The following is a 19,358-nucleotide window of genomic DNA, read 5'->3' as shown; positions in this document are numbered from 1 at the left end:
CTGTTTCCGATTCCGTGTCTCCCTCTCTCTCTTCCCCCCCCCCCTTTATTTCCTTTTTTCTCTTCTTCCCAAAAAAAAATAAACATTAAAAAAAAAAAATTTAAAAAAAAAAAAAAAAGAACCAAAGAACCTAGATGTCATTCAATAGAAGAGGATTAATTTTTCCCCTCTTTCTCAGAGAGGGCTTTTTATTCCCTTTCCTGATTATATTTTTGAATGCCCTTCAAGTTGCTGTTTTGCATGTTGATGGTGATGCAGTAGAATTTAATGAACTGTGAGCCAAAGCAGAGAGGCTGAGCGGGAAAATGAATGAGTGACAGCGACTCACCTCCATTCCTTCCACATGCATCCAGATGCCAGTGTCAGCTGGGTACTGAGAGCAGCACAGCCCGGCAGCACGACACGTGGGAGCCTCATTAATGAGGTTCCAGGATTTCCTGCAATCGTTCTTTTTATTTTGTCTATCTCCAGGTGACCCCTAGTTGAGGAGGAAACAAACCATTTGTGCTTCTGAGCCATAGAGAAAGCCAGTCCCTCTGAGTGTCAGTGCCCCCTCACTCCTGGGGGATCATCTCCAGCTAATTATCCTGCAGGACTTCCTTTCTGAAGGTGTCGATTGCCCCTGCACAGCTGTTTGGGTTTTGGTGTCAATTCACTCGGATTTGTTTGTGGAGATTAAATTTCCGTTTGTTATTATTGTTCGTTGCCTTTTATGAGAGTGGATTATTTACACCAGAGAAGTATGAAATAATTAAAGGAAATGGTTGTCGTCGAACATCTTCTTTGTCGAGTCTGACAGCACTAATCAATAAGGTTTGGCTAGAGCATGTGAATCTGTGCAAACTTTATTTTGTTAGTAGGATCCTTTTTTAACTTTAATTTGATGACTGTACCCCTGATCCAGAATTAACTCCTAGACTGATAGGTCTTTTGGGCTCCTTATGATCAGAAACAGTATCTGTCATTGTTTCTTCTTATTTCATCTTTCCATCATCCCTGGTAAAGTGTGGATCGCACAACAGGTCCTGAGGAAATCCCTATAATAGATCCTACAGAGATCCCCATGGAAAGAATGACGGACGGACTGATTAACAAATGGGCTGTACCTTAAGTCAAGCATTACATCTGAGAGAATCTACAACAAAGTAGGACTACATTTTGCACCACTTCAGATGTTTATATTTTGCACTTGCAACTGCTCAAGTTACAGTTTAATGCCAGGTCTGGAACAGAGCAGGTTGACCTGGTCCCAAACCCCGACTTTTCTTGGTCCTCTGCCAGTGGAAAACAATACTACCAGTAACAACAATGATAACAGAGCTAACACACATAGTAAACACTTATTGTGAGCTAGCCTTATTATCGTGCTGAGCCTTATTATGTGTTAGTTAATCCTCCCACCACCCTAAGGTCCGTGGTCATATTATCCCCATCACACACCAAAGGAAAGGGAAATTCAGAGGATTTGAGACATTTGCCTAAGATCAGCCTGATGTAAGTGGCAGAACCAGGGTTCCAACCTCTGTCTGACTCAAGTCACTTTAACCACTGTAGGGATTGAATGTTCTGGGTCTCGAACTCCCCTGTAACTAGACCGGGATACAGAAAGGTCGTTGTTGTCCCCTGTGGGACACTGCACACAAAATGGCAGGTGCTCTCGGGCAGCTGAGCCCCATCTTTCTCACATACACTGCTGACCTTGTCTGCTTACTGGCATAGGTGAAGAACTTGGGCACAATATTGAGGGACCAAAGAAGGGAGAAATAAATCAGCTATGGTGAGTGTGTTTAGAGTCTCAGCCGCAGCATTTGAATAGACCTTTACATATCAACAAGTGAAAAGGCGGGAGCTTGTGGAAGAGGTGGAGAGGGTATCCCCATCAGTTCTGCCTGCTAGGTTCTCCTTTATCTCCAACACATGAGCATATCCACAAGATGCACCAACAGGTGATTTCATCTAAATCCACTGAAATTCCCTTTTTGCATGTTTCTGTGAATTAAGTAGAAATGTGAATAAATAAACAGCAGATGTGGGGCACCTGGGTGGCTCAGTTGGTTAAGCGTCCAACTTCAGCTCAGGTCATGATCTCATGGCTCATGAGTTCAAGCCCCGTGTCAGGCTCTGTGCTGACAGCTCAGAGCCTGGAGCCTGCTTCAGATTCTGTGTCTCCCTCTCTGTCTGCCCCTCCCCTGCTCATACTCTGTCTCTCCCTCTCAAAAATAAATGATAAACATAAAAAAAAATTTTTTTTTAGAACAGCAGATGTAATGGTTCAGCTCAAATTTCAAGCTAAATCAATAGGATCTTCATAACCTTGGGATTATTGAATTCATCTTTAATTGAAAAAAAACAGCCCTTCTACTCGCAATCTCATCGAAGCCTGTTTCTTGAAGGCTGAGTCTTATGGATTCCCTTCTTCAGAGCCCCATGGCTTTGACTCATTCATTTATTTGGAACATATGTACGAAGCACCTACAACATGGCAGGCATTGTTCTGGTGCTGCAGGTGCAGTGGTGGCCAGCCCAAACAAGGACATGGCTTTCCAGAAGCTTACGTTCTGCTAGGTTAAATGACATAAACAACAATGCAATCAAGTCATATGAAGCATGTCCCAGCAGAGAGCACAGCAGGAGAGGTGAGTGGGGACAGAACGATGGGGCCTTGGAAGCCAGAGTGCAGAGTGTGGGTTTTATTTTGGGTTCTGTGAGAAGACACTGAGGGCACTGAGTGAGCGAAAGACATAATCTGGTTGGTATTTTTAGAAGATCACTTTGGCTGCTTGGAGCCTGGGAAACCTCCTAGGGACAAATGCAGAGCTGTGCAGATAGACAGAAAAGGATAAACTTGAGGTCCGTTCTGGAAATGGAGCTGAGAGAGTTTGATGATGGGCTGAATTAGAAAAGAGAGAGGTCAACATTTAGGATTAGTTAGCAGGGGATTTGGCCAGTGATCTGGCCGGAAAAGCAGCAGAGGATGACGACATGGAAGTCAAGACAAGAAAGCGTTTCGTAGCGTTTCTTTCAAATGCCAAGAGGTTGAGTGAGCGGAGAAAAGAGAGGCAGCTGCTAGATTTGCCATCATAGGCTGTTAGTGACCTTGACAATAGCCATCTTAGTTGTGTCTTGAGATTTTTTTCCAAGTGCAGGTGACTTCGTTTTTACATCACTGATAGACCTCTTTTTAGGCTGACGGTGCCCTAAGTGTTTCGTCTACACTTGTGCTGAGCTCAGCTGCCTCCCACCCAAATTGTCAGCTGGTCCCTCTGTCCCCGGCAGCCCTGCGTTCTGTGGGACTGATCACTGTGCATCAGGGTCACCTGCGAACACTAGATGTCGAATCTTCTGCATCCCTGAGTCCCAGCACAGAGCACATTTCCTGACTTGCTACACAGTCAGGTAGAAGGAAGGAGTGCACCCTTCACTTCTCCAATATTAGCATACGTGATGGCTGCTACAAATGCTTGTTGACTTGTCTGTCCCATTTCTCTCTCTCTCTCTCTTACATACACACACACACACACACACACACACACCCCAGACTAGAGGTAGTTTCAAGAAGCCAGGAACCCTATCGTCACGCTCACATCTCTGTGTTAATAATGAGCGCTGAATATACAGTTGGTGCTCAATATACTTTTTTTTAACGTTTATTTATTTTTGAGAGAGACAGAGCGTGAGCAGGGCAGGGACAGAGAGAGAGGGGGAGACAGAGAATCTGAAGCAGGCTCCAGGTTCTGAGCTGTCAACACAGAGCCTGATGAGGGGCTCGAACCCATGAACCGCAAGGCCATGACCTGAGCCAAAGTAAGGCACTTGACCGACTGAGCCATCCACACGCCCCTCAGTATACTTCTTAAAAAATGACTCTTGTGAGAAAAGAGGGAGGAAGCAAACAATGAAGGAAAATTGGCTTGCTGTTTGTGAAGAAGCCAAATCCCACCTGTAAACGAGTATATTCATGTAGCAGATTCCACTCCTTGAAAGAGAAAGACGGTCTCTGTTCAGATACAGTTGGAGAGGCTGCAACGGGGGAAACGACCTTCCTCGTTGAGCGCTTGGGAGGCTGCCGCTTTGATCCCTGACCATAGCTGATTTCTGGAGGGCTGTCCCTGTAACGTGACCCCCGGCTTCTGACTCATCACTGGCTACACCATTCCATTCCTGAGAGCTGTATCAACCGAGGAAAATTAGGGGAACAGTCATCGCTTTATTTAAATCCAAGGAAAGAATGTTGCCAGCACTGATTCAAAAGGTCGCTTTGCAATTCTCCCCATCCTGAGCCATGAGGAGAGCAGGATTTCCCAAGCAGCATTTCCTCCCCGGAGCAGAGAACCAGCACTCCGAGCGCTAGAGTTTGGGGTGACCGCGTATGCACGGGCAGCACGGCACCCAGATCCCCTCCGGAGGTTCACAGCAGCTGTTAGCGGATTAATGTGCTCTGAGGTCTTGGAGTAAAAACCAGAAGCATCTCTTTCATTGTGGAGTCTCATCACTCTTAATTTATCAGAAGTCAGCCACAGGCACTGGGTAGTAATCATCATCATCATGCACTTTTGTTTCAAAAAATGTGGCCCCAGACACAATTCCACTTCATCCCAAGCTGGAGCAGAGAAACCTGGAGGAAAAACTGGCCACAGAGAGAGAGTCCACTCCCCGCCCCCCTACACACACACACACACACACACAGCCATGCGCACTGTACTTTATGAACAGAAGGGCATTCAAGGGTGTGGTGATTATCCATAATTTTCATCTCACACCCTGATGCTGGGGCCCAGCTCCTGTCTAAGCTGGACCCCTGCTGAACAGTTGTCCTTTCAGAAGGGCCTCCTCTCTCAAGGAGTTGATTCTCCTTAGTGTTTTGCTGGGGTCACTGAGAGTCAGTTACCTCCCAGAGCATCCCATACGAGGAGCCCATGTATAGGTTCACCTCAGGGACTTTAAAGAAGGTTCCAAGCTCTATTGCTTTTCTTAAAATGTTTATTTATTTATTTAAACATTGATTTACTTTTTTTAACGCTTATTTATTTTTGAGAGAGCGTGAGCAGAGGAGGGGCAGAGAGAGAAAGAGACACAGAATCCGAAGCAGGCTCCAGGCTCTGAGATGTCAGCACAGGGCCCAACATGGGGCTTGGACTCACGGACCATGACATCATGACCTGAGCCGAAGTCTGATGCTTAACTGACTGAGCCACCCAGGCGCCCCCAGCCCTATTGCTTCTAAAATCAAAGTGGTTCTCCCCATCGTGTGCACATTGACTATGGCAGATTTCTTCTCCCCTCCTCTGGAAAAAAGTGCTGTTAAACTGATTTGACTTCTTAACAATTAACGGTGTCCTGGAACAGAGGAACTGCTGCAGCGGATGGTTTGTGGCGGACTTTCCCCGTGGTCTTGCACAGAGCCGGGCTGTTTGGAAAAGTATGCCAGTTAGGCAGTGCAGGAGCCACGTGGGAAATAAATGGGTCTGGGGGAGCATGTAGACTGGGGGTAATGAATGATGAGAGGCTGAGCCAACAACTTCACTGGGATGAATCCTGCTGCACATGGAATGAAGAACCTTTCTTCCCAGAGAAAGCAACCATAGCCTTTGTTTTACAAAACCGCAGCTACAGATTTCTGTCCCAGGTTTGGTTTCTGACTGACCCTGGGACAGGTTTGCTTACTAGCATCGCAGATGCTTTGCTTTTCTCCCCCAGGAATTAGTTCTTCAGATTCCTGAGTCTCCTACAGAGGTGCCTGTGGCTTCGTTCGGGTTGTGCCTATGGTTCCTGCTCATCGCCCTAAGTGGCCTTCCCCACCCCACGCGTTACCCTGTGCAACAAGTGCCTGCCTCCAGCAGGAGCACGCTGCACCCCTGCCATCGGTAGGGTCGCGCTGACGCCAGCCCAGACTGGCCCCCTCACTCAGTGACCCGCATTACCGTCAGCTCTGGGTGTCATCTTGACAGCACTATCTGCAGGTACATAGGAGTCAGGTTACCAGTGTGTTTAAGAATGGCAGCTTTTAAGGGCGCCTGGGTGGCTCAGTTGGTTGAGCGTCCAGCTTCAGCTTCGGTCATGATCTTGTGGCTTTTGGTTCGTGGGTTCGAGCTCCTCATGACAACTGTGCTCTCAGCTCGGAGCCTGGAGCCTGCTTCGGATTCTGTGTCTCCCTCTCTCTGCCCCTCCCCTGCTCACGCTCTCTCTCTCTGTCTCTCTCAAAAATAAATAAAAACATTTAAAAAGAAGAAGAAGAATGGCAGCACTTCCAAATTCTTATTCTGCTTTCCCAGCTGCCCTGTCAGATCCTCACCACTGCGACCCTCTGGGGTTTTGTAGGTGGGGCACCTCCATCCCTCTGACAGACCTTTGCCTCCGCTACTCTCTGAAGGGAGGTGGTGTTTGCCACAAGGGCCTGGGAGACCAGCAGGGAGGTCCAGAGGTGGGGGGGGGGGTGGATGCCCCTGAGAGCTGCCCTAATGTTTGTGAGCCAGGAAACCACCGTGCTGCTTCAAACGCGACAGATGCCCCGACACAGGCAGAAGAGCCACGTCTCCTCTCTTTTCTCGTCTCTCTTTCTGCCTCCCACCCCCACTCCCCCGCAGAGCTTACAGACCTGTCATTAATTCGATTTGATCCACATTACCCTGATCCTGCATTCCATCCAGTTTCCGTTGTTTGGTGTTTTTCTCTCTAATATTTGTTTCATTAGTCAACCAGCACTGGAATCGTATTGGGTTGGCAGCACAGTCCAGGGGGAGGACCATCTGTCTGGTTTGGGTTTTATTTTGAGGGATTCCTGGGGGGGGAAGTGCGTTCCTCCCCACAGGATAAATGGACCTGTATTTTTTCCTGTGTGTCTCGTAGGCAGCATTCCCTGACCATTTTTCAGAAGTGGTTGGCCCTGTGAAAAAGCAACCAGAAGGCCTCGTACAAACTGTCACCTGCAGTGTTTATTCCAGAACACTATTCATTGTAAGACTCCATGTCAGCAGAATAGCACCCCTGCCCAGGTGCCAGCAGCATGTCCAGGCCAGTCTCCAGCCAGCCAGCATCAGTGAGCAGAAAGAGATGGGTGTATGGTGCGGCCAGCAGGGCACGGCCTGGGGAACGAGCCAGTAGTCGCTCCTGGTGCTGCACCACTGGGTCATAACGGACCCATGCACATCCCTCTTTCATTCCTCCTGGGACTCAGGTACCTCACCTTCCCTTTGGTTTATAATTTAGTTCCAAGCACAAAACAATGAAGCTATCATGGCTTAGGGAGTTTCCTGTGTCTGGTGATAGCCCTTGACAAATGTTATGTAAGTTAACCTGGTCCCATAGCACCTAGGCCACACATAGGGGAAAAAAAATCACACAGCCACAGTTTAGGAGTGCGGCTTTAGTTTTCAGATGCAAAGAGTAGTAGGGGAGGCCTTACCATTGTTTAATTTTTTGATTTTTGGCTTAGTTTATGATGGCCAGAGAACATTAGCTATCAGTTACCCATTTTATAACTTAACGATATTTCCTTTGTAACTAGTTAGCATGTGACCATTTTTTAAAAATGTTTCCTAGGTGATTAGAAGATTTATTTAATCTCTCTTTTGTGTGCAAGGTTCCACATATTTATTATTTTGTTGTTCAGATCTTGTGTATCCTTGCCATTTTTGTCCTTTTGGTCTGTAATTTCTGAGAAAGGGGTTTTAAGTCTCCTATGATGGTTGTAAGTGTGTCAGTCTCTCCTGGAACTTGGATGGCTTTTGATCTACAGTATTGAGGCTTCACTGTTGGATACCTATAGGTTTGTGACACATGGCTTTTTTGTGGTGGAATCTTCATCCTATTAACTTTTCCCTTAGGTCCTATTGTATCTGATTAACTCTCCTACCCAGTTTTCTTTTGGTCAATATGTATTCACCTTATCTCTCCAGTCTTTTATTTTCAGCTTTTCTTTGTCATCTTGTCTTGGACAGCTCTCTTGTAAACAGCATATAGCTAGCTTTTGTAAAAGTCCAATCTGATAGTGTCTTTTAATAGGTGAGTTTTATCCATTTACGTTTATTGTGATTACTTTATATATTTGGACTTATTTCTATCTTTTGAGTTTCTGATTGCCTTGATTTTTGTTTCTTATTTGTTCTCTTTACCTGTCCTCCATTAAATTGACAAAGTTTTCTTAACCTTCTCTCCATTTTTCATTTGCTAGTTTGACCACAATAGATTTTATTTTATTTCTACATCTATCTATATATAAATCTATTTTTTAATCTTATTTGGCGATTGCCATTAAGTTTTTAATATGCATACTAAACAGTAGTTTCTTTTCCAAGAAAGGCTATGGTTTTCCAGGATTTCTGTGTCCTCAAGCAGCACAAACACTTTTGCACACTTTTCTCTTAAGTCAACTGGTAATGACAATAAAGAGTTGAAATCATGGCCCACAACGTTGCCATGCATTCTCAGCCTACTGACTCACAGGGGGATTAGAGGTACCTCGATTGATTTATAAAGCATGAACTTTTTGCTAATTCACTCTGTTTTACACCCTGGGGTGTTTTTGGACATCTGTCAAGTTCAGAGTGACATGTTCATTTCCAGTTTGTAAAAATCTATCTCAAAAACAAATTCTTTTAAATTGTAGTTTAACTATTTTTTGTACAAATCCGCCTAAAATCTCAAAAAAAAAAAAAAAAGAAAAGAAAAGAAAAAGGAGGAAAAGAAAGAAAGAATCTGTCTGTCAAGTTCCTGAAAATGTTCTGAAGTGGCATTGGATAAAAGAGAATGCAGAATCCCATGCTCTACTGCTACGGCCTGTTCCCATAAATCCTGTTCGTCATGTGTAATGATTTTCAGTGAGAAAATGAAGAAGGGGCTCCTCCCTGCTGACACCTGCTTACTTATCCCTTGATTCTCGAACTTTAATGTGCATATGAATCCCCCAGGGGTTTGCAAAATGCTAAATTGCTAAAATGCAGATTCTGGATTCAAGTATGTCTATATTTCTGATATGCCTCCGGGTAATATGCTGGTGCTTTTGGCACACAGACCACATTGGAGTAACAAGTGCTTGGAGAATAAAATTTAGCTAGGAAGATAGGGGCCTCAGCCCTTGGTCAGGGTTCCATGATACCTCACAGAACGGCAGATAGCAGAAGAAATACTCTCTTTGGAGTGGTTTGGGATTCAGGATCATTCGAATTCGGAAAGTCTCCTTACGGCTTTAAGGTCTGGCAGAGCCCAGAATGAATGCTCATTCTGCGCACTGTGAGTCCCTCTTGCCTCTGTCGGCTCTGCCTTCCCTGTGGAGGTCGGCACGGCACATGCTTCAAGTCTCAGGCCTGTCACTGTGTCATGTAGATGTGACACCATGAGTCAGTGCCCAAGAAGGAGCCTGCCTGGGGCCAGGGGCAGGTTTCCTGGTAATTTATGTTTAAGACAAGCTTTTAATAGAGATACACTTTTAAATAGTAACCAGGAAAAAGATTCTCTCTTCTTAACGGGTAGCCATTTATAGGACTCAGCTGTTGAGGCTCAAGGGTAGCATTAGGCTTAAGTTTAATCTTCTGTATATACCATAATTTACAGCACCGAGTAAAGCATTGTACGTACAACCATTTCAGTCATTTGCTGTGATAAATAGCTATTGCTCTTGGCGGAACAGAAACACCATCTCTGCTTTCCATTTATGAATATTGAATGGTCTCGGGCAGGCGTTCGCTATAAGTTTTTAAAGGGGAAATCCCCACTGATCGCAACTCCTCACTAGCCCCAAGTACAATTTCCCTTCTCTGCGCACCAGTCAGCCCTCAATCCACGTGTATCCTGGTGAATCCTGCACAGAGCACTTCGGACAATTCCGAGTTCTCATCCTACCGATTTGTACCACATGCCTAGGGTTGTTTGGTAGAAGATTTAGCTGGTGGCAGGAAGCCACTGACAGGACTCAGGGAAATATCTTAAAGGTGATAATCTGATGCCGGAAAAATAGAAGGGATGTGATTCTGTCGGATTCCTGACAACGAGAAGGTGGTGTCAGCTAGGGAAATTGCAGCTAATGGGGGCAAAAGGTCGGGGGGGGGGGGCTGGGGGAATGTTAAGACAATAAATCTCTAGGGATCTACTCTTTAGGAACTCAGAGACACACATGCCTCCCTCCAGACTTCCTTTAGTTCAGATACCTTATTCCCTGCCCTCTGGGAGGAGGCAAAATGGATACTCAAGTATGACACTTGGTAGAGTGAACAGCTTGTCTTGGGAAGTCCCCTGGGTCTGACTCGGCTGGTCACCGTAGAGTCAGCCTTCCAGAAACTACCCCCTGAGCCCCTTTCCTTCCCGCATGGGAATTTTCTGCAGTAGGGATTAAAATCCTTAGAGTGGCATTCCTTGATTTGCCTCACGGTTATGAGTACCCACTATGTGTCAAGCTTTACACTGAATGGTGAGACAGGACTCAGAGGAGAACATAAGGAGGAGGGCGAACAAGGAGAAGAGCACCCCTTGGCCTCCTTTTGAGTGATGTCACATAGACCGCCTTCTGTGGCCACTCCAAATGCCACTTATCAGCAGCATCTCTCTAAGATGTTTCCTTTGAATACAGAGATTAGAGGCTTCTGTTCTCACTCCGGCCTTTTGAGGGTGATCGTATATCTATAGAAATATCTTCGATTTCTACGGCATCTTGCCCTTTACGAAGCACTCACTAGTAGCTTGTTCATTTCCACCATGATAACGACTGATAGAGGCTGGCTTCCCAGATTTGGAAGCTCAGAGAAGTTCGGCGACTTTCCTAAGGTCGCTGACGGATAGGGGCAGAGCTGGGATTAGTACTCAGGACTCCTGAATGTGAGCTCAGTACATTCTCCATGAACAGAGACCCCCGGGGGGGAGGGTAATGCACAGCAGCAGCAAAATATTGGAGGCAGGTGTACTTTTATGCAACTTCTAACCTTTTCCGTCTCTAATCCCAGGCCTAGAGGCAACCAGCACATCGTCCGGCTTTGTCGTGTCTGCCTCACATGGGGTCCAAGCTTTCTGTAATAACCATTTGAAACACAGTCTTACCAGTTCTGATTCTGAAGGAATAGTATTCAGTCGGCTTCTGGGTCATGATCCACCCTTTCATTTCCTGGCCAGCAGATTCCATCAGGACAAAGTTACGGTCATTTTAGCAGCCGCCGTAGGCGTTTGGTTGTGTTCTGCATGAGAATAAATCCGTTCAGCATTCTGATTAGTGACAACCAGTGCTGAGAGAATTGTGTGGGCCAGAAACTCCAAGTATGTGTTTCATGCGTGTAAACCTACTAATGAGAATGGGGTTTGGCAGAAAGCTGAGCATTGACGTTCCTGCCACCAGAGCTTAGAGTTGCTTGTTAGTATTCTGAGAGCTGGATTATAGACGCAGATACAATACAATTTGATCTTGATAACATCTCTCATTCCCAGGCCTCAGATAAGTCTGTTAAACAGGAAGAGGGGAGGAAGCAATCTGGAAAGAGAATTGTATATAAGTGGCTCAAGAGACCTGGCAATTTAGGACTCCTTTGCAACCTTGCTGTGACCTCCCGCCTCTCTTTACCCCTCTGTGGAATGGCCATGGTGGTTCTGCTCCATGGTTATTCTTAGAAATGAATAACTTGAACACGCCTTGGCATGTGACTTGTGCTATAAATATGCCTTGCTGCCATGTGGAAAAAGGAGTTTTTAGCTGAAATGCATGATGAGGCGAGGCAGGGAACGTCAGTCCCTGGCAGCAGGCGCCTTGCCCGAGACAGGAGAGGTATGAGGGAGAGGGCCAGGTGCTTGTCTGAGAGAGGAGAACACAGAGACCATCTCTGAAGCAGTCTGGGGCAACATGGTGGAATGTTCAAAACCAACACGCACAAAATAAACGTTGGAACGTCTGGCCTGAATTTAGCAACAAATAAGGGACTGGAGATGAGTCTCTGTCTCTTCACATTGCAGGCTCTGTGCTGCAGCTCCGGCCATCCGCTGACTTCTAGAGGGTTGGGCCTGGGGCAGGAGGAGGACCTAGGCAAATCAGTGCCCATGTGGTGAGGTTCAGCTGCTATATTTGAAAGAGGACTGGATTAGGGAAGCACCACAGGGGTTAGGTACAAGCCAGACCCTGGAGCCAAGCTGCCTTGGTGTACTTATGGCTCTGCTCCCCATCAGCCCATCCCTCAAGCTCTCCATGCCTCAGTTTTCTCATCTACAAGATGAGGATGATATCGGTACCTGTCTTAGAGGTGGTCAGGAAGCTAAAATGAGTAAACACGAGTGTAACGCTGACAAGAGCACCCGACATCTCTCTACATAAGCAGTGAGGGCTTCTCCAGCCCTGCAAACGCCAGCCTATGGCGGAGAAGAAACACAGACTGGATTGGCTGAGGAAAGTTCACCTCCAGAGGACTGAGTGTGTTGGCCATGGATTACATGGTCATTCCCAGAGAGGCAGCTTCGGCTGGAAAGAAGAAGAGTCACAGCCAGACGAGAGCCAGCATTGGCTGGACCACCGGCTGTATCCACAAAAGCAGATTCCAGTGGCCGGCATCCTAGAAATTTTTGTCCGTTTATCTCACACAGGTCTGTCTTTCCCAGCGTCATTTACTGATACTGTATCTCTGCTCTGGAATCCTACAGAATCCTTCCCCTGTTATCTGTCTGCCTCAACATGGGAAAAATCCCTCTCATCTGGAATTCCTGTCTAACGCCTGCCGTCCTGCCTCACTGCAGTGTGTGGGCAGGACCGCTCTCTGCTGCACATGCTTCAGAATGACTGGATTTCAGGCTTTCAGAGCAAGTGTCTTTAAATCCACCGGTGAAAGGAGACAGCAGTCATCTGCTGGCTGGTGTTTGCCAAAATGTGGCCTTATGACGGGATGGAGTGATGGCTCCTGGCATGAGAACCGGTTCCCCCTGGGCATACACCCAGCCTGAACAGCTCCTTTAAAACCAGAAGCAATTTGTCATCTTTTGATTCTCTTCCAGCACTGTCCCTGTCACAGGTAGATAAATGAGGCGGCATATGGGTGTCCAAACGCGGGAACGTCTAATCCCCACGGTTTCCCGCAGAGCCGTCACTCCACGAGGGTGGAGAGCACAGTGGGGTGGTCCCTGGCTCCGGGATTGTCACCACGAGCAAATTTTTTCATCGGGTGTCCCATTTATATGCATGAAATGCTTTCTCAGAATCTCCCAGCCCCCGGTGTGCCACTGATAGGTGCGTTTCTCATTTCAGAATCCTGAAATGAATCATACATTTGTGAGCTCACCTTCTTATGTCTCTAGCTCCACAGAATGCCACCAATCAAATCGGTGTCTCGGCAGAAGCCAGCAAGCACCCCTGAATTAGAAATAGATAGGGGTTGGGCTCTGTGTTCTAAAAAGCCTTGATGACAGAAGGCCAGTGGGAAAGGCGGATGCATTTCAGGTCACCTCAAGTTGCATGCTCTGTATATGGCTTGAAAGATACCCTTCGACACGGCCCATGTGGACTTTCCATTTCCCTGGTGGTGTATAACTGAAGTCACCAGGTGATTTGCAAGGATGCAGTAAGCGGATGTGGCCTCCTGATGCCTCTCGCTTGCCAAGACGTGGGTGACCCGTGACACCCATGTAAATGAAGGATAGTCCTATGTGGCGGATGAACTCTGCTAGCCAGGGCAGGCCTGGTGCCCATGCCAGGGTCTGAGTGTGTTGTTGGTCCTGCCAGACAGCTTTGATGTCGTCTATGGTCATCAGTCACCCCCTTCACCCCCGTGGCTGCCGGATTAACTGGGCAGCTACAGTCACAAGAGCCCGGGCTTGGCTGGATTAACTCAAGTTCATTGCTAACCACAGGAAAATCATCTGCCCTGATAGTGTTGCAGTGAGTCATTGACCATCACTGGGGCACCCTGAGAAAAGAGCAAATGTGGAGCATTTTCTCAAAGCTGGATCTATTGAGCATGCAGCAGATTTCTCACAGGCCACCATAAAGGCTTTATGGCCAGCTCCTAATTATCTATGGTACTGAAGGAGAAATCTAGCATGACCTTTCACATTTAAAAATAAATCCCTCTATTGAACTTGACCCAGTGGTTTCATACTAGAAATCTATTAGGGGAGGGTGGTATTTCCTTTTATGTTTTCCCATTTAACCAGTAGTTTTAATGAGCAACAAAATGACCTAACGGGGCTGGGAGTGCAGTACAGGAAGGTAATTGGCGTGAGGTTAAGGGATGGGTCCAGGCCTATCTCCTGCCTTGTTCGGCCTCTGTTCTTCTGACTGCGTTTGTTTGCTGCATCTACTTTATAAGGTCAGGAGAAGATCAAATGTAGAAATATCCCCAAGCCTAGCCAGAGGAAGCACACAGAACATCTTAGCTGTTATGACTTATGTAGATTTACAGAAACTCTTACTTCATCAAGAGGACGAAATGACAGATGAGTTTGTTTATAAAAGACAGGTGCGGGGGCGCCTGGGTGGCGCAGTCGGTTAAGCGTCCGACTTCAGCCAGGTCACGATCTCGCGGTCCGTGAGTTCGAGCCCCGCGTCAGGCTCTGGGCTGATGGCTCAGAGCCTGGAGCCTGTTTCCGATTCTGTGTCTCCCTCTCTCTCTGCCCCTCCCCCGTTCATGCTCTGTCTCTCTCTGTCCCAAAAATAAATAAACGTTGAAAAAAAAAATTAAAAAAAAAAAGACAGGTGTGAATCTTTAAGGTAATTCTGTATTTCATTCATGGCGAAATCACATCATCTTTTTTTTTTTTTTTTTTAAGCTTAAAAGGCTGAGCCAGCTGTGCATGATATATTAAATACACACATTTACTTACTTCGGAAAAGTTACGATTTTGAGAGTATGATCATTCCTGAGGGGGGGGGGAGGGGAGGCGGCAGGGACAATTTTTGTATACCTCTTGTCCATTGAAAAGAGTTACATGTAAAGAATGATTTCCATTCCTTGGATTGGTGTCTTCAAATTCCTGCTTTTTTTTCAAGTGTGGTCATATAGCAAGAGAAGGGAAGACTGTGAGCTGCTTAAGGAAGGAGTTCCTTATAAATCCTCTTTGTTGTCCCAGAGTGTCTGGCAAATAGTCACTCAGTCAATGTCTTATGAATGAAGGAATCAATAATTTAGATATTTAATCCTTTACGTCAGTGATACTCAACCTTGAGCCACGCGTCAGGATTGTTCCGGGGCTTGTTAAAACACAGACGGCTGGGCCCCACCCTCAGAGTTTCTGATTCGATGGGTCTGGAGTGGGACCTGAGAATGTGCATTTTCACAAAGCCTCTGGATGATGCTGATGCTGTTGGCCCAGGGCTGTACTTTCACCTGTTCCAAGACTTCCAAGAGACTAACATCTGTAGTTGTCTGACCTTGCCCTGGGTAACTAAGATAGATTTTGTAAAAATTACCAGGATTTGATCAGATAGAAAAGCAACCTGGATTTTTTTTTAATTGAAAACTACATTTTGGGGGCGCCTGGGTGGCTCAGTTGGTTAAGTGTCCGACTTCAGCTCAGGTCATGATCTTGCGGTTCCTGAATTCGAGGCTGGCATCCTGAGTTCGAGCTCTGTACTGACAGCTCAGAGCCTGGAGCCCGCTTTAGATTCTGTGTCTCCCTTGCTCTCTGCCCCTTCCCTGCCCACTTGCACTCCGTCTCTCTCTCTCAACAATAAATAAACATTAAAAGGAAAAGAAAGAAAAAGAAAACTACATTTTGTTCCTTGTATGAGAGATGTGAGAATCAGATCACCACCTTCTTCTTAATTGTGGTCTCTGCTGGCAGGATGCACCCACTCCAGGAGGGTGGGAGAGGGTGGTACTCTTGCAACACTTAAGCCAGATTGTACCTCCATCCACTTTGGGAATCTCTACTTAGTGTCAGAGGTGCTTAACTGCAAAGCTGAAACGAGACATGATCTTTTCCAGAAACTGCAGATGAGCAAAAAGGGTACAGGAGATGAGCATATGATACAAAAGGGAACAAGTTCCTTGCGAAGTCTTTTCATGCTGGCTGTCGGCCTGACTGAAGTCATTAGGCCCACGGGATTCAGAAACACAGAGGGAGTTTCATGGGCTGAGGAAGGCTGCTTTCTGCAAAAAAGTTGTGCTAAGTCCAGATGTTACTTTGGACGGCAGGCAAAGAGCTAGACTTCCCAAACCCAGGCCACTGGGAAGCTCCCCCACTCCCCGCAGCCATGCATCCCCCCTCTTTTCAGGAAAGAGTCCTTGAGACTGTGAGGACCCTCAGTAGAGGCCAGGGACAGGTCAGTAGAGGGTGCCCCAGGGATACAAGACTCCCTGAACAAAGAGAAGAAATCAAAATGGAACCTAAGAAGGCAATTGAAGGGTAAGAGGGGCTAAGACCTTCCTCTGACGAGAATGCATAAGTAACCTATTGCTATGTAACAAATGACCCCAACATCCAGCAGCTTAAAACCACAAGTATGTCTTGTCTTACACAGTTTCCGCAGTTTCCGTGGGTCACGGACCTGGAGTGGTGTAGCTGGGTGGTTCTGGCTCAGGGACTCTCATGAGGTTGCGGTCAAACTGTCATCTGTGAGCCACTGTCATCTGAAGGCTTGGCTGGGGCCGAAGCTTGTCTCTACCAAGATGGCGCCCTCACCTGGCCGTAGTAGGCCTCTCCACAGGGCTGCTCGCCACCTAGCAATAAACTTCCCCCAGAGCCAACAACCTGAGAGCGAGGAAGTCAGAATGCTGAAACAAGTCCCTCCAGCTGGCCCCCACTCAAGGGGAAGGGAATGAGGCATCACCTCTTGAAGGAGGCATGCCGCCACAGAGCACGTTCCTTTCATCCTCCTCTTGCCAGGCCCAGAAAAGCACAAGAGTAACTGACACGGGGCCTTTTGGGAAAGGATGACAAGAGCTTTAAAAAGGACTCCGAAGGGCGCTGTGGCAAATTTGCCTGATCGGACTGAGGAGAGGTGGTTGTGGAGAGGAAGGGGCACTGGAAGCTCTGTGGGCTTTGAGTCCACTCTCCTGTAGGGGTCTCTTCAGGCCCAGGACTACTTTGCTTACAAGGGACTGAAGTCACCTGTGAGTCCCAAGGCTCAGGTTTGGTTCCAGAGAAGAGGAAGCAGGGGCTCCTGCTGGAGAAGGAGCCATTGACAGCAATGGCATCGTCTAGGTCGTCTGGCCTGCCCAGGTCCCCCTAGGCAAAGAAGAGCAATTCCAGGCAGACGCGGTGTCCTGCAATAAAGGGGAGCTTCTGGGCTGTGCCTTCCAGGAAGGATAAATAGGGGGTGGGGCATGTTAGGAAGCAGGAGAGGGGAGCCCCACTCTTTTTTATTAAATCGACCCCGGTTAGGATGATGGCTCAGTACCGCTAGGCACAGCAGCAGTCGACCCCTCGTGGCTTTGGCTCCTGGGTCCCTCACAGAGACCACACATGGGGGTACATGTTTATTTGGGCCACCCGGGCTGCGTGAATGGATCCTGTGTAGCAGTCTTAAGCTGCAGAACCGTTGGTGGTCATATTGTACTGTGTCTGTTCTTATCTCCCCTATCATCCCCAGGGAATAAGCTAATCAAACCTGCTGATGATTTTACACCAAGAAGGAGATAGCTAATAACTTGGATGACAAGTATTAGAATACAATGTGATGTGGATAAATTGGGCCCATGTATTAAGGGCTATAAAATGAGATTCCATCAAGGCATGAATAATGGTGCCTGTGGAAAGGATTAATCAAATACCCCATTAAAAGGTATGGGAATTCTGGTCAGACAGCCCCGGTTTAATTACACTCCGGCCCCCACCCCGCCCTCTCACTCGGTTCCCTCTGAAACTGCTTTCTGCTACGAGGAATGTGGGAAAGAGTTTAGAGGAAATTATAGAAAAATTGAGACATGCGTTTTGATAGAACAAGATCATGAAGACAGATTTAAGCAACCAGTGTTTAATTTAGGAAAAAGAGATAAGGCAATTGGCGTGAGCAATCGTTTACAAATGTAATTTCCAAAGGAGCCCTGTTGATACCATTCAGCAAATGCCAACGAAGCATTTACTTTCCAAAGGGAGAAAGCAAGACAACAAGACAAATGGAGGCATCTCCAGAAATGGACCAGAGAGCAGCCAAGCCATAGAGAAGAATCAGATGTGAGAATGGGCAGTGCGGAAGGTAGACACAACATCTGAAAGCTCTTGGAGGACTGGCATTGTCTGGAGAAGGCTTCTTGGAAGAGGAGACTCCAGCAGAGCCCCACCGTATGGACAAGCTCCCATGTGCTGCAAATTCGTGAGCACACTCGGGTGACAGAGTTTAGGGAGAAAATGGGCTTGAGCGGAGCAGAGGGCAGCTGTGGGATTCTTCTCTCCATTTCCACCACCACCACCCTGGTCCAAGCTGCCATCACTTCTCACCTGGAAAAGTACAAAAGCGTTTCAGCTGTTTTCCCTGCTTCCACTCTTGCTCCTCTATAGTCCATTCCACGCACAAAAGTCAGAATCAAAAAGTAAAGTTAATCATGTTCTCTTGACTTATGGCTTCCCATTGCCTTTAAGCTAAAAGTAAATGATTATCGTGGCTATAAAGTTTTGCATGGTCTGAACCACATCCTCTGCTAGGCCCCCTTTCACTCTATATGCCAATCAAGCTGACCTTCAGCATGTCAGCACACATTGAGTCCTGCTGCCACTGGGCCTTTGCGCATGCTTTTCCTCCTCTGTATGATTTTTTTTTCTTCCCATCTTCTTGAAGCTAACTCTGACTCATTCTTCAGAATGCATCTTAGTGATTACTTCCTCCTGGAAGAGTTGTCTGGTTTTCATAGCTAAGTCAGCACTCTCTTCTACCTCAAAAACAAATGTTCATTGTGTGACCATATGATTAATATTTATCTCCCCCACCAGGCCACATACTGTGAGAGGGAAGGGACCCAGTCTTTGCATCCCCCAGAGCCTAGCACAGTCTCAATAAATATATATTGACTGGATCATGACATTTAATTAGGAACAGTGTGACTAGTGGAGAAATTATGTTTGACCAGTATGTAGGAGAGTGCCATTGTGAATTCTTACTGGGATGAAAACCGGAATTCATGTTCAGACTCTGCCACCTGCTGGTCGTGCTGTTGTAAATAAATCACAGGTCTTCTCAGGGCCTGTTTCCTCATCTCTAACATGGGGGTACCAACAGCCACCTCACATGGTTGTGATGAGAAATTAATGAAATAATACTTATAAGAATTTTTTTAACTGGAAAAGCAGATGTAAATAGACTTTGTCATTTTTTCCAGTGTTTGGTGACTATTGGATTGATGGAGGGATGGTTGGAAGGATGGAAGGATGGATGGACAAACGGATGGATGGATGGAAGGTCGGAGGGATGAATAGAAGGAAGGAAGGAAGGAAGGAAGGAAGGAAGGAAGGAAGGAAGGAAGGAAGGA

The 19,358-nt window shown here is 46.7% G+C and overlaps 1 protein-coding gene across 6 annotated transcripts in view; it reads left to right on the top strand.

Moving 5' to 3' along the window:
* Window positions 1–19,358, top strand: part of ATXN7L1 (ataxin 7 like 1) — a 254,775-nt gene that overhangs the window by 96,247 nt on the left and 139,170 nt on the right. The window contains exon 4 of one of the 6 annotated variants that reach the window (XM_040472913.1): window positions 17,988–19,207. The exons of the other annotated variants lie outside the window; for them this stretch is intronic. Within the exon in view, the coding sequence (XP_040328847.1) occupies window positions 17,988–18,073 (86 nt within the window). The 3' untranslated portion in view covers window positions 18,074–19,207. Of the gene's footprint in view, window positions 1–17,987; window positions 19,208–19,358 lie in introns of those variants that run through there. 6 annotated transcript variants of the gene reach the window in all.

This window comes from Herpailurus yagouaroundi, unplaced genomic scaffold (genome assembly GCF_014898765.1).
Source record: "Herpailurus yagouaroundi ecotype Mexico unplaced genomic scaffold, PumYag 100, whole genome shotgun sequence".
NCBI classification, from domain to species: domain Eukaryota; kingdom Metazoa; phylum Chordata; class Mammalia; order Carnivora; family Felidae; genus Herpailurus; species Herpailurus yagouaroundi.
Note: the sequence above shows the minus strand (reverse complement) of the source record. Positions and strands in the feature narration are given on the sequence as shown.